The 15245-nt window shown below is 26.5% G+C and overlaps 1 protein-coding gene across 1 annotated transcript; it reads left to right on the top strand.

Annotated features, from left to right (window-relative positions):
- Positions 1–911: 911 nt before the first annotated feature.
- LOC135926269 (vesicular integral-membrane protein VIP36-like) lies at positions 912–14877 on the top strand. The gene is made up of 9 exons (XM_065462075.1): positions 912–1066; positions 1111–1208; positions 1252–1366; positions 1408–1490; positions 1534–1695; positions 5199–5313; positions 7697–7749; positions 12970–13036; positions 14615–14877. The coding sequence occupies exons 1-9, from the start codon at positions 946–948 to the stop codon at positions 14761–14763; spliced, it is 963 nt and encodes a 320-aa protein (XP_065318147.1). The 5' UTR covers positions 912–945; the 3' UTR covers positions 14764–14877.
- The last annotated feature ends 368 nt before the right edge of the window (positions 14878–15245 follow it).

A 15245-nucleotide genomic window follows, 5' to 3' on the forward strand; every position in this document is an offset into this window, starting at 1 on the left:
CCGGAGCGGGGAAATGTTAATATGTAGATATTTATGCTGTATACTAATTTCAAAACATTAAATAATCTGTTTTTCAATCTATGTATTTATTTTCCTTTATAATACTATCATCATCTTCTGCTACAAACATCACTTTTTTGATGGCTGCTATTATTTTAGAATACAAAAAATTATATCACTTAAATACCAAAACAAAAATATTTGAAAATGAAGAAATCCTATTAGCTATTTCTATTGGGTTTCCTTGTTTTCCGTTAACCAATATAGTCAGACATTTCATCTTAAACGTTAAATATATATTTATAAAAAAAACTATTTTTGTTTAAAATAAATCGTTATAAATGTTAAGGTAACAGAAAACAAACTGTTACTTTTAAAACATTCAAATAAATAAAATTGTTAAAGAAACTCATATTTTTAAATTAAGAGATGCGTTATATCGTAATTTGTAACTTTTCGCCAAAATTGCACATGGTGTTGTTACAAAGCCCGATTCGGGACTATTTATAAAAACGGCTCGATTAATATTAAAACCAAAATAATATTGTGTAAGCCTGATGAAATATTTGGCCTTCTACTTGCCAAATTTTGAGGCTTACAAAATATTATTTTGGCTAAAATTTTAATCAGGTCGTTTTAAAAAATCGATCTAAATCGGGCTACAACTCCACTGCATTCACTGTCATTAAATTAATCTGCAAACCATAAAATGGCGTTTCAACTTATGTATGGGCACTTTTATTTTAGATTTAATGAATGAATACCTATCTAGTGGATAATGATATTAGATTATTTGAATTACCACGCACATTTGATTCTTATAATTGACAGTGATTGATTAACCCATCAATATATATTTTCGGGCATTTATGCTTGATTGTTGTAACACGTGTATACCTAAATTTTTATAAATGCATAGTTTTCTATGTAATATTAATATTTGAAATGAAAAGATATAAATTATTAGTGCTTACATTATATAAGAGCTTTTTGCTTCTTTTAATATATGCTCAAACGCCAAATATTTTTGAGAATTTCGATTTTTCATTCTCATTTCCATTTTCAAGTTTCATTATTAATTAAAACACTGGAGATAAATATATATTATAGATACTAGATGGAATTTGCATGATGCCATGGTTTCTTCTAATTTTATTATTTTAACTCGTGATATAAAAAGCAGTGAAGGAGCAATATGGTGTACAACTGTATGTAATCAATTTATATTTTTAATCTCACAACATATTTTAGCCTGTACCTTTTAGAGATTGGGAAATTGTTATACAGTTTCAAATATATGGTCATGGGGAAAATCTTTATGGGGATGGAATGGCCTTATGGTATGTAAAAGACAAAGAAGAAAAGGGTTGTATAGATTAATAAATAATTAATATTTTAATTCTTAAGGGCCTGTTTTTGGAAGCAGAGATAACTTTACTGGATTGGGAATATTTTTGGATACTTATAACAATTATAATGATATAAATGATGTTAGTATATTATATTTATTCACTGATAATGTATTCTAAGTAGCATCAACATCCATATATATCTGCCCAAGTCAATGATGGCACACGACAATATAATAAAGATAAAGATGGCACAGATACTCAGATAGCTGGGTTTCATACAAATTTTAGAGGAGCTGATAAACATCCTATAATTGTTATATCATATGTTAGAAACACATTAGAAGTAAGGTCACTATACATATATTGTATTTTTTTTTAGATATATCAGCTATGAAAAATTTGAGATACAAATATATATTACTGATCTAATTATTATTGACACAAAAATAATTTATTGGTTGTGACTATTTATTAAAATTATCCGCACAAAAAAAACCTAAACAAGTTTTTATCCAAATAAAAATTATAAAACCAATAATCATAATTATTACAATTCTCTTTCCTTTTATAGGGAAGCTTCTTGTAAAACGTAATATAAAAAATATTTAAAAATACAACCAAAAATTATGCTGAAAAAAAATAATATTTTATAAATCTAAATATAATAAATACAAATCATGACTCCCTTTTAACATTCATCCTCACTAAGTGTGACAGCTTTTATTGATTGTTTATTTCCAAACTTTACAACAGTTGGAATCTGCATAATACCAATAATTTTTACCAATGCCAGCCAATACCAATAATTTTTACTAGTGCTACCACTACCACAATCATTTAAATTTTTGTTGTGATAACCGTTATTTTTTTATTATTGTTAAAATTTTATTTCTTATTTACCTTATCAGGTTTATAATTTAATGCAGGAAAAGATTTGAAGGAATTTTGAAATAAACCAAATAAAATTTCACATAGATATTCATGGTATTAGCACAATGTTATCCAGCAACCAGGGGTGTATTGTGAGGTGGATAAAGCCCCCCACCCAATAATTTTCTTTTAATTTTTAACACCTTTTTTTATATTTTAAGGATGGACTATCCCCTTTTCCATCTCCCTAAGTTTTAATATTTTTTCATAAGTGTTAAATTTGAAACCTCATTTTCTTTAGTTATAAAATTAAATTTATAGAGGTCAAAAATCTTTATTTTTATAGGCACATAGATAGAGAGGTAAAAAGTTTTATTTTTTAATATTTTTATTCATTTTGTGTTGCTGCTGCTTCTATTTTATTTAAAGTATAAGGTGTGATTCCCCGCCAAACAAGTATTAGTGATAAATTGCCCCATTTTTTAGTAGGTTTTAAGCCAAACTTAAAAAGACTAGAAATTTTTTAGCGAAAACTAAACCTAAAGCATATCTGAATTATGAAAAAAATATATTCTTGCCTCAAGTCTTAGGGTATTTTTGACTAGGATTGAGCCAATTTAGCAACACTAGAGGCAAGAAATGCTCCAATTTTAACAAAATCTTTTGTGTTTAAATAGGAATTGAAAATTAATAGGTAGATTAATAGGATTAATCAATTTACCTTGAAAGAAATTATAAATTGTGAAATTTTCTTATTCTTTTACTAATGAACCTTTTTATAGTTGACTATTATTTTAAAAATTAGATCATTGAGAACATGTTGACAATAGTAAAATATTATTTGGGAAGTGTCTACATGACAGAAAATTTATTGGAGACACGCGCCCTTCAAAATCTTCTCCTACTTCCCCCCCCCCCTAAAAATTGCCGGCCTTTGGACCTTAATTGCCCACCCATTATACTATAACAAGCCAATTATATTAATTTATAAAAATCTTATAATGAGCCATCATATACAACCTCCAAAAAAATTCTAATTAAACCCTTTCAGACCTCGTGATTATTTGTAACAAATATAATTAACATTAGTTGGTGATATCAACTAGTTTTTACTATATTCTAAATAATAGCCAGAGCGTGTATTACTTCAAACTATACCAAAATTTATGCATGAATGAGAAATAAATATCTATCAATAAATTAAAATTTTTTATCGGTTATTTTTATTTTCAATCTATAAGTAGTGTTTATTTTTTTTCTTGCTATCCCTTACCCCCCCCCCCTTATTAAAAATAAATACGGCAAATCTCTCCTTCCCCCTGCTCTCATGTAGACGGCATATGTATATGAATATCTACATAGCTTAATTCAGAAATTAAATTTTTATTTAAAAATATATTATAAAATCCAAAACTAGTAAAATTAGAAATAGACCTATTTCTCTAGAAAGCATGATGTAGACCCATCTAATGGACATCTTTAAAAACAAAGGTAATATGACTTAATAAATTTTAATAAAATTATTTTCTTAAAATTCTTTCCGATATATTCTTTATTTAAAAAGAAAATTGACCATAGGAGCTAGATGCGCGATTTAGCCAGAAGCTAATGAAAAGAATCTACCAAAGATTTAAAGTAAATCGTAAAAAGATTGCTGGGCTTCGACAATAAAATTCCTTAACTGTTTGGATATTTATCCTGCAATACTGCTGAATGTGAAAGTGGCCTTCATCGTATGATTATAATCATGGTAAATAATCGAGTGAGTATAAGAGTAAATAATTTGTCAAATTTGATGTTCATAAATATTAATGAACCATCTCTATCAGAATTAATTCCAGTTCCATGTATATGTAAAGGGAATCATTGTGGGCAAAAAATGTTCTTTCATTGATGGGAGTACTAATGTGTAAAGTTGTTATAATATATAATAATTTTTATGTATTAGGAAAATAGTTTAAAATGTCTTTGAAATTATGCAAAGCATCTATAGCAATTTTTAAAACATTATCTACCATAGTTAACCTTTTATATCATAGTTTGTATTCTTAGTAATACATCATAGGATTAACATCCTCACAATAAAATATTGCCAAATATTTAATTTTCTCTATCAAGATTTGAAATAGATTTGGAAGGAATCTGTGATAATAATAATTAATTACAGATTTGTAAGTGCTGCTTGATCAATCAAGAACCATTCATTTGAGTTATAAAATATCTAAGAGGGGGGTAAAGAGATTTTTTTTATAAGATTCTTATTGGAACAATGGGCTTGCCTTGCTGCGAGTCGAGTTAGACAAATATTAAATTTCTAGAGCTCTGCTACTCAACAATGATTTATATTTTATGAGATTTATCATCTACTTTTGCCCTGATTTTCTTAGGTTCCAATATAATGGCTTCAGCTCTTATCTTAATCTCAATCAAATCGGTGCTGTTTTTTGAAATATTTTACTTATATTTTGCAAAAAAATTAATGATTTGGTGGAAAAATTTGAAATGACAGTTAATCGTTAATTCATAGAATAATTTTGTAGCATATTTATTTCTGCTGAAAATTGGAATATATATGTGATAAGATGTAGAAATCAGCAAAATTTTTGAAAAATATTTTATCCGGCATTTGGATTTTTTGATTGGGGTTCTTTTAATATACATTTGCCATGCTTAAATTGAGAATACTATTATTTTTATCAAAATTTTAAAATGCATAAAATAAAAAATTACAAATGGACGAATATACATGAAGTTGATTAGTATAACGAATTGTAAATGTTCTGGGAAAAATTTTATTTTTAAACCTTGGGCCATGCTTAAATAATTTTTGAAAAATGTAATATTGGTAGCTAGGGAGAATACTACTTCTTCATCAATGAAAATGTTGGCCCGGTATTGGTATTGGTATTGGAAAAAAATTGGTATCATTTGCACTTCTGCTTTATATGTCTTTATTTTATAATTGGTTTCTTTTAGGTAAAAATGACTTATGACCATTTCAAAACTGTGGAGAAGTGTTTTGAAGTTAAGGGGATTCATCTTCCCACGGGTTATTACTTTGGTGCTTCAGCTGCAACTGGTGAACTCTCTGGTTTATAAACTTTTCCTTACATATATTTCTTAGCATTACATTAATAAATATATATAATTTGCCTGTAGAGATGTACCAGATCCTTCATCTTTTTATCCGGTCGGTTCATTAAAAATGAGTTTTCGATCGGTTCTCGGTTCCTGTATATATATTAACGCATTTATTAAAAAAAATGTAGATTTATTTTTCTTTTTTATAAAAATAAGAAAGTAGTTAAACTAGACCTGAATGCTGAAGAAAAATTCATATCGGTAATTGTCAGCGCGCCTATTTTCATTTCGTTTATATCAGAAAATTAGCTTCGACTTTTTAATTTAATTTTTTCCATGAAAACTAAAATTATACAAACATATTATTATATGAATATAACAATATTATTTAATTACAATTATCTTGTTTAAATTTAATACCTAGTGAGGATTTTCTCGATTTTGAGGTAATCTGACTGAATAGACACACTCACTAGGAGTGCTTTATTTTAAGGCAACAATTCACTGTATTTAACTTATGAGACACAGATAAAATATGTAAATGACACCAATACCCTGAGGAACAGGTATATATGAAAACTATGAATTAATTTACTGCATGGTTTGGTTGGGAAGAGATAAAATGATGATAATTAGATTTTTGTTGGTTCCATTCACACTTGGAATCATTAAAATCTTAAACTCACGTGTAGGCACATTTCTTTTTGAAATCTTGTTTTGTTATTTTTCACATGTATACGTATCATTTTCATATTGATCGAATCAAAACGTCTTTAACATATGGATATCATAAAAATCTAATAAAAAAATCTAATAAATCTAAAATACTATTGCTTCTGTGTATTCTTTATTTTCAGAATCAATTACTTCTTCCAAATTTTAAATTTAAACGCCATTTTATAATTTTTATAATTATTTTAACAATATTTTCTATTCTACTTGCTATCTTTATTCCGCCCTTTGTAACAAAATTTCCATGCCTCAAACATGGTGGTGTTCTTATTTGCCGAACCGGAAACTTCTGACATACGCTCCGATCCAGGGGATCTTAAATTGATTGGTTTAAAATTAAAAAAGTTTTAACTTGCTGATAATAAATTCAAATTTAAAATGTTTTTATAAATAAGTTTATTATTTTTTAATTGCGAAAATAATTATTGAATTAATAAAATAGTATTTACATAAATTTTGAATATAATTATGAATAATATAATGTCAAAAATAAATTTTTCTTAGGCACAGATCTAGTTACTACACAAAAAAATATCATCTTTCGATGAATAAATTATTTAGGGCTGTGCCGATCCTCAAATTTTTCATCGATTTATACTGTAAACTATCCGAAATTTATATTGATTTTTATTTACAATCTATCTTTGAAAAATTAATATTTCCTAGTAAAAAATTATCTAATTTTTACGAATGACTAAGTGTATTTTTTTTTCTCCAAAAGTTAATCATCCCATTTAAAATATGGGCAATATTTGTAAGTGTTGCTAAACGGCTTTAGCCGATTTTTCAAGACACCTAAATTAAGAGCCAACTTATTATTACCCAAGCCTCGAAATTTCGCTAGATATCCAAACCTTGGGCAAAATTTTCTGACTTATTTTGTTTTAACTAAATTCTTGAGCTAGCCGTTTTAAAAATCGATTAAATCGAACCATTTACATTAGCTGAATGTGACACGTTATATGTGTTTAAACCCTTTTCTTGGTTCAAATATACTTCCAAAAGAATCCTATATTTGCATTATTCTTAATCGATTCATATTTTCGAATCAAATTATTGTATTATTCGTACGAATCGAAGAATTCTTTATTTGTATTCATACGAATAATGACAACGTTATTCGATTTGATTCGTAGAATATTCGATTCGAAAATTAAATTCTTTAAAAATATTTTCAAAAATGAAAAAAATCAAAATATAAAACAAAATTATTTTTAATAAAAAAATTGTGATTCAAAACTGAAATATTTCTTATGCATAAAAATTATAAAAGTTTTATAAAACGTTTTTTACTATACATTTGGAATTTATCATTATGTATACAATCGTAAAATAACCCAAAACAATAAAGCAGATCGGATCGCTAAAAGTATCGACCCCGATCCGATATTTAATATCGGCACATCCACTAATATATTTTTAATGAATTAAATTTACATTTTACGTGGAATTAAGAAATTTTTTTGATAAGATCTGATACATCTCCAGCCTCTATCATTTAAGTTCATTATTATAGAATTATGTTAAAGAATACCAAAAAATTATAAGTTGGTTTTTATTGGGGATGTTAGGTTAATATTGATTGACTCATGGTTTATTTTATTATTAAATTCATTATGATTTTAAGATCAATTCATTTAACTAACATTTATTTTTTTTAGATAACCACGTTATTACATCTTTCAGAGTATTTCCTGTAATAGTAGATAGAACGGTATAATCATTCGATCTTTTATTTACACTCAAAATTATTTTTTTTAAAATAAGTTTTATCAAAACTTGTATATTTAAAAATAGGTTTATTTTATTATAGTAGCTTTATTGTCTTCCATTAAAAAATTATAATATTTTATCAAACTATATATATAGTTATATTCAGACCTTTGCGTTTGCTGTGTTATTTTTGACCACACTGACGCCAAAAATTAATAGTCTGGCGGCTAACATTTAGATAATAATCGGCAGAAGGGCATACTGGAAACATTTTTATTGTTGTTTAGGATTATGAATAAAAATTTTAAAATTACAAAGTTTGCTTCCATTGCCTGGAATCCTTGGAACAGGGGCAAATCCAATGAACCAGAACTTGGAATCCTCTTTAAAAATTTATAAGAAACAGCCCCGCTACGATTTTATTTGTATACCTTATCAAGATGTTTTTTGTTATTTTTTGAGCGTTCTTTTTTATTTAAAAAAATTTCATTTACTGGAAATGTGTTCCAGCATATATATAGAAGCCCTCCTCTATGATTTTTTAAAAAGCTTCAATATGAATTTTTGAACTTAATTTATATTCGTTTTTATATATTTTTTTATATATAAATTAGAAATTAAAAGTTAACGGCTAAAATTCTGAAATTCATAGAGTAGGAATCAGCGCATGGCCATGAGTTATCCGAGAGGGGAGGGGTACGACAAATCCCCATTTGCCCTGTTCTCGCATATGAAAAATTATAATTGGATATTTTTTATTTTGCTTTTTTAAGATACTTAATTCATTTACCTTAAAGTTCGCTGAATTGAAGACCTTAAATCTGAATTCTATGCAATATTCATAATTTATTAGTACCTTTGAGGTCTTAATAAGTTTAAAGGAACAATAACAAAAATTGGCCAATTAACTATTAAAAAGGGACTGGTATCTATTCCGAAAACTTCATCAATGTTTAGTGCTTAATTATATATTATTTTAATCCGTTTTATAGACAATATATAAAGAAAATAGTAAAAATAAGAAATAATTGGCTTCATGCTAGAATGGAAAATATAGAATAACTATCTCCGAATATTACATATTAATTTCTTCATTTACAAACCATTAAAAGAAACCAAGTTAGAAATAAAATGAAAACTATAACTTCACGCGTTATGCGTGAGTGAGCCGCTTGAAACACTAATTCTGAAACTTATACCAAGCCTTTAAGTAATGCTTTGGTAAATTTGATTGTTATAATCTGTTCGGTAGACGGTTTAAAAAAGGGGAAAATCGGTAAAATAAAAAATAATGTGGTATTATGCCAGAACGAGAAATTAAAAGTCCTGAATATATTGTTTGTGTTAATATTAATGCCTTATTTATTAATTCTTCAATCAATTTCGCCAACCACAAAAAAGTAACCTAATTATAAGTCAAATAAAAACTATAATATGACGCTTAAAGAAAGAGCGGGTAATGCACACTTCTGAATGCATCAACTCTATAGCTTATATAAATAATTCATGCGTATTTAATACATTTTAGTGCTTCAACCCGTTTGGTAGATAGTTAAAGAAACACGCATTATTGGCAAAATAAGTAAAAATTTATAAGATTGATATGCTAGAACGAAAAAGCGCGAAATGGGTTTGCCAATATGTAATGCCTGATTTGTACCCTTATAATCAATCGTTTTTCAAGTTAATGCATAACAATTTTTATAAATAGGCAATATTAATTAAGGAAGGAAGAGTAAGTCTAGCGAAGATCTGTGGAGAGAATATTGCCATTGAAACTTTGATGATGTTTTAAGGATAGCTATAGTCAATCTTTATCTTGGATCGCCAGTATGCTTGCAGCTGAGATCCTAAATCCTTGAAGAAGGATAATGCAAGCTTACTAAAAAAGTTAAGATTGTGATATTATTGGAATAAAAATGTGATCTTCTGATATTTACGAATATTTAGAAATTTTGAGCTGTTCTTTTTGCTCGAGCAAGTTTGGAGTTTGGTTGGATGAGGGTAATGGATCAATACAAGAGTAATCCCAAACCAGAAATTGACCCCATTCGATGGGATCAGGGTGATTTCTTCAGGCCAAAAAAATATATATGCATAACAGAAAAGTAAATTTAATCTGTAAATATTTTTTAAATGACTCTATAAATATAATATTACCATCGATAGATTGCTTAACAAGCCAAAAAGAGGTAACCAAAAATGAGATGCCACATTAATATTTTTTTTCATAATTTAATATTAAAAATATAGTAAATAAAATAAATTATTTTTAATAATTAAAAAGGTGTTTAATAAATAATATTTGATAGTGTTGGTAAATAGTCGAGTTTTTTCGACTCTGAACTCGAGCCGGAGTCGTAAAAAACGGCTCAGACTTGAAAATTAATCTTATATGTTTTTGTTTTTAATATTTCTTAAAATATATAAGTTATTTTTAAAGGTAAGATATTCTTTAAATTATTCAAAACAAAGTATTAAACAAGAGTGGTAGAATTTTTAAATATATTTATACTTGTAATTAAAAATAAGCACGTGAGCTACTTTAAAGTTCAGGAGGTCACTCATGTGGCTCAGCGAAAGGACTCTGCAATAGGAGACAATATGGATGTAAGATAATTTAACTGTTGATATTAAAGATAGAAATATCAATAGTCACCTCAAACAATTGATTCATAAAAAAATATTTAATATTTACATAATATTTTATAAAAAAATAAATTGACATAAAAAATCTTCGAGCAATCTTCCCCCAAAAAATTATCAAAAAATCCCAAGAGATTTACAAACAATAGAAAAATGTTTATTATATTTTAATTTTTATATCTAAGATAAATTTATTATTATGTATAAAAAATTTTAAAATAAAAATATTTAAACGTCTAGAATATTGTTATTATATTCTTTTAAAATATTTAAATAACAAATATAAGCCGCTCTAGTCTGAGTCGCTTGACTAAAAACTCGACTCGAGTTAGGCTTACCCGTTTAACAACATGAAACTTTAATCTAAGAATTTTTAGATATGTATATTTCTTTGCAAATTCGAAACGGCATTTATTCAATATTTTTACAAAATTTTCAGCCTTGCTTGAATTTTTTTAAATTTTTGAACCGGCTCTTTTTAATTTTAAGCTCAGTTAGGATTTATTCTGCGGCCTGGCTTATGAATTTTTATTAAACGATCCAAATTTATTTTTTTTCTAAATCGACCTGAGCATAAAAATAAGATTTAGGCCTGGCCCGGTTTTAAATTATTTTATTTTAAGTTCAGTAATTATTAAATTTTAATGATCACTGATTTTGTTCAAATCTATATGGCGAGAAATTCATATTAAAAAATATCAAGAGTTAAGCAGTATATATATCATAGTATTAAGTCTGTACTTGGTTCAGAGGATAAGACTTATATTTAAGTGTAGCCAGCTTGAGGAAAAAAAAATCAGGCTAATTTTTTTTATGAAATGAATTTGATATTAGACATCTAGTTGCCTTAACTCGGTGTAATCAAACTGATTGATAACCAAAGATTCACCTCTTAACTTTTTTACTCATGCTATTAGCTATTACCAGAGACCTGCAGAGGTATACAATTTGCAAGCCCAACTCGGATTTGTAAAAAAAATTAAAATATACCTATCATTTTACTGATCGTTTTTCAGCGTATATGAATGAAATTATATATAGTTCCTTTTCAAAATATCATTTTTATTCTAAAAATATTCTTAAAAGTAAGTTCTGATTCTCAAATTTTATTCTATTCAAAGGTTCTGTTTCCTGTTCCAAACTTTAAAATAATCAAAAAAAATTCAAAATAACAGTAAATAAATTCTAACAAATGAATCAAAAATATTTTAAATTATTTGCAAGAAATATCAATTTCGCTATTGTTATAGCAGTTCCGAAACCGATTCTTGGATTTTAAACTGGTTTTGGTTCCTTTAAATTTTGAAACTTGTTGGTACCACCCAGTTTTCCTAGTTCTGTTATATAATTTCTTAATAGTAAATTGTTAAGATTTCAGATCTTGTCACCTTTATGATGTAAAATATCGGTGTTGGTATCTGTACATTTCTGCTGATGACCACAGATGTTGGTACAACCTTAAGTATCTTGATTTCACTCGGGGAGGAATGGAACTCCATATCTAATTCGTATTAACAAAAATAAAATTGGCTTACCTGATCCCACCTAAATACAGATATGAGTTAGGATTAGTGATCTGTATCGGGCCTAATTTTTCAAGCCCAGCCCGACCCGAAATTTTTTTTTAAAAAGATTTCCCGGTGCAGGATTGTGAAATCAATACCCATTATAGCTTCAATACCGTATTGATATTATCATTGTAGATTCAATACCGTAGTGATATTTTCGTATTGTTGAATCAACACCGTATTGATTTTTAAGTGATGTTTTAATCACTTCAAATACGGCCATCAAAATTGTAAAATATTTATTTATTATATATTTATTCATCGCTTCAAATATATTGGCGGCCATTAAAATTGTAAAATATTTATTATTATATATTTATTCATCACTTCAAATATATTGGCGGCCATTAAAATTGTAAAATATTTATTATTATATATTTTTTCATCGCTTCAAAATATTGGCGGCCATTTTCGATTTGTAAAAAAATTATTTAAAATAGTTTTAAATATATTTAAATATATTTAAATGATTATAAATGTTTTTATATAAATTTTCCAGGGAATTTATTTATTTTACAATTCTTGATATCCTATATAATTTTTATTTGTTTACTCATCTATAAGTGTTGATTCAAAGTTTTATAATTGATATTATGAATTTAAACCAATTAAATGTACCTTATTGATTGAATGAGAATCTATAAATGTGTTAATCTATAATTGTCTATTCATCTATAAATGTCTATTCAAAAATTTCTAAATTATATTTTAGAATTTATTCTTAAAAGTTTACGTTCGATCATAAATTATCATTACGGTATTGATTAATACTACACCGGCTCGCCCGAATCCGAAATTTTTTTTAAATAAATTAATTTTTATAATTACCAAAATAAAAGACATGTTATAGGCGTCTAGTTCTATAAATAAAATAAAATTTCCAAGACCCCACCCAGCCCGAATTTTTTTTAAAAAATATTAGGCCCGAGCCCGGCCCGGGGCTTACTTTTGCAGATCTCTAGTTAAGATTACTCTATATTTTATATAAAAAATTTAATTTATTAAAGGGGAAGGAAGCGGAAGAAGATCCATCCAAAATATCACCCTATGCCGAATTTTTCAGTCCTCCCAGAGGTACAAATTTTATATTGTATTGCTTTTATTTCTTATACTATTATTATGGTCAAAATCGGCTAATTTAGTTTAATTTACAAGCGTAATGCTGAAGAAATTTGCTAAGTATTGGGGTGTGAGTTAATTTATTTATGTAGGGGAGATCTGGGGGTAGGTTGGGATACTTTTCGTTCAAACCTGAATAAATTCAATAGTTCATTTGAATAAATAAAACATCTTTCAATCCTCAAAGAATAGGCCATTTAAAATAGTCAATATATATTTTATAGAAACGACTCTTGGAAAATTTAATTTGAAAAAAATTTATTTGGTTAAACCTTGTCCTCTGGGTACGTTTGTCCAACATGATAGTTGTTCCACCAAAGAAATGAAAACATAAAATTATTTTTTTTGATATTGGTATAATACTAGAGGCTTTAAAGTATATTAATTTATTGATAGGCGTAGCCAAGGGGGGGGGGCTTTCAGAAATTTGCCTGTTCTCGTAAATATTATTTTAAGCTAATCAAAAGTTTCCCCTAAGATGTGCACAATAAAATTTTGAGAAAAAAAAAGTAAAAAACCAAATTATTTTTATGAAAATCTAACATAGCTAGAGACTTACAATAAGTGGATCTAAAGAATTCCAATAAAATTTATGGGAAAAAGCTTCATATATTGAATAATATCATAATACGTAATAATTAAGTAAAGTGAATTGAATTTAGATATTTTAAGAAATTTTAGGAATCTTTGTAAAAAAAATAAAAATATTATTTAAGCTATATTATATTAAAATTTAATATTTTAGATTGTTAATTATGCATTGAAAATTATTTGCATTTGTTTTAATCAAAATAAAAAATAAATATGCAATAATTAATAGGACTAACCATCCTATGACCAAGCCCACTAAATTTACAAATATCACTCAGAATAAAGAATAGGGTTTATTTAACCTTTCCTAAAATTTATTTATTAAAATTTTAAAGTTTTATTTAATCAAAATGATGAAGTTTGCATTTTTTTGTTACATTTGATACGCTAAACACATTTATCTTTGTAAAAAAATTTCCAAATTTTTTTAGCCAATCCTATTCAATTTCCAGTCTTATAAAAAAAAGAATTTAAATTATAATTGGAATGGACCAACATTCCCCTATACTCAACATGCCCGGTCTCCCCTATTCTTCAAAGTTGAGCTATATTTTCAAAAAACCTGAGGCCTGGGTATTGGCTCTCAACAAAAAAATTATAATCTGTCGTTTTTAGCAGGCTAGAATGTCTAAAATAGAGCAATTACCCAACTATAGTTGTCAGTCACAAATGTTTTTGTTTATAATAAAATACAAAGAAGAATACAATTTTTTTTAAAGTTTAAGAAAACCAGAAAAAAAAAATTTCATACCAAATCTTGTTTTATTATATCAAAAAAACTTAGTTTCTTGTTTACTGGAATTTTTTTTATAGTAGTAGTAAACTAGAATTGTATTAAATATTTTTTCAAAACATCCCTATAATAATAAAGATTATAAAATATCAATACTGATTTTTTTCTAATTTTAATTAATGCATTATCTTATAAATTTTATATATCAGATCACGTTTCTAAACCCAAACACATACCAATGACGGCCAAAAAATTAGTTTTAATCATCATTCTAGCTTTAATAGGATTGGCTGTTTTATTCGTTGTCGGAGTTTTGGTGTTTAAGAAACAAGAAGAAAGCCGAAAAAGATTGTATTGAAATAGTTTATATTTAAAATGTTAAGATTCTTTATTATGAAAAAATGTAATAATTTGTAACATTCTGATGATAAATGGGTTAATAAAGAAAGATGATGTTGATAACTATTTATTATACCACTTGTTTGTCTTCGCCGAACACTAAAAATTTCTTATAAAGTTTTTATTGTATAAAATAATTTTGCTATTTACAAATTTTAATTAAAAATTAAATAAAATATATAGTAATCATTGAATTTCGAATAATATTTATTTGCATTGAAAAAAATATAAATAATTTAATACTAATTTTTTCACAAAAATTTAGACTTAATAAATTTTTATTTGACATTCTTAAAAGTTGAGAGATGTGCTAATTTTGATCCAAAAATATTTTTCCCTAGTCTATTATTTGTAATGAGTAGTTATTTTAATATCATTAAAATTTGATATTATTTAACCTTCTTTTAATCCACAGGAGCGTGCAAAATAAAATCCGCTGAA

This window comes from Gordionus sp. m RMFG-2023, chromosome 3 (assembly GCF_954871325.1).
Source record: "Gordionus sp. m RMFG-2023 chromosome 3, tfGorSpeb1-WG-v2, whole genome shotgun sequence".
NCBI lineage: Eukaryota > Metazoa > Nematomorpha > Gordioida > Chordodea > Parachordodidae > Gordionus > Gordionus sp. m RMFG-2023.